General features: G+C 28.2%; 1 protein-coding gene across 1 annotated transcript in view; it reads left to right on the top strand.

Moving 5' to 3' along the window:
• LOC111086879 (zinc finger protein 239-like) overlaps positions 1-621 on the top strand; it is a gene marked incomplete at its 5' end in the record, with an annotated part of 3,542 nt that extends 2,921 nt beyond the window's left edge. Inside the window, one exon of the mRNA XM_022391505.1 lies at positions 557-621. Within this exon, the coding sequence (XP_022247213.1) occupies positions 557-621 (65 nt within the window). The remainder of the gene's footprint in view (positions 1-556) is intronic.
• Positions 622-1,140: the final 519 nt, after the last annotated feature.

The following is a 1,140-nucleotide window of genomic DNA, read 5'->3' as shown; positions in this document are numbered from 1 at the left end:
TTCCTTAATATAAATTTGATAGATCAGAATATAATAATATGAATTTTAACTTGAATGAAACAGTTTTGTCAGTGCAGGTTATTATATTTCTTATAATAGAGTCATGTTAATTTTGTGATATAGCTGCTGATTGTTTTACGTTTTTATTGACTTAGAACATAGAAGTCTTAAAGTAAACTGATGATTGTTTATTAATACTTAATTGTATGTCATAGTCATCCATAGGTTTAGAAATTATTTGTCTGATAACTGATATTAAATAGATTTTTTTCATAAAGGATGTACAAAATCGAACAAAAAGTGTATTAAATAATTATTTAAATGTGTAGTAAAACTAGTAAGAGTAATTTTATTGTATCTTTTTGACCAAAGTAGACTTTACTGTTACAAGAAAATTTTACTCCAAAAATAACCTTATTTTCTTGTCTGATACGGTATTAAGTGAACAAAGAATCAACTTGAACCTCGTGTATACGTTTATTCTTTTGCCCAAACACATAGAACAAACAAGATTTATTTTGTTTTATGCTGTTCATTATATAAGATTCATTTACAGCATTAGTCACGGTTCGTGTGTTAGCATTATCAGATCAGTTAGCCTTATATTCCCAATCACGTTGAATTATTAACTGTAAATTTATACAATTGATCTAAAATCATAATACCCTGTCTAATACTTGAAGTTTGTTAATAAATAGAGTACACTTGTGCAGTTTATACTTTAATAATGGTTGATTTAATCTAATCATTCAGGATATTTTCGTGATATATTATTTAAATAAGTATCAAAATGAGAACCTTATCAGCTGTCTTATCAATACCACAGTGGCGTACATTCGCGTTATAATTACTGCAGTTTTGAAAAATCAATGACAAGATGTATTTACATGAGATATAGCCAAAGTTGACCACAATGACTGTGCGAGTATTGATTATATGTGTGTCGTCTATGGTTATTGGTGCAGCGAAAACAGTAAAGCGTGCGTTAAACACCTTGGAAGTATTAGGTCGCCAAGAAATTTATGTTGCTTTTTTTAGATGAAAAAACCCGAACAAATCATACATATCAAAACAAAACAGTTAATAAATAAATTAGTCTCCATTCTTATCGACGATGCTTTTCCATCTTACAATCAGATT

Source organism: Limulus polyphemus, unplaced genomic scaffold, assembly GCF_000517525.1.
Source record: "Limulus polyphemus unplaced genomic scaffold, Limulus_polyphemus-2.1.2 Scaffold1509, whole genome shotgun sequence".
In the NCBI taxonomy this organism is placed as follows: Eukaryota; Metazoa; Arthropoda; class Merostomata; order Xiphosura; family Limulidae; genus Limulus; species Limulus polyphemus.
This window is presented reverse-complemented; position numbering and strand designations above follow the sequence as displayed.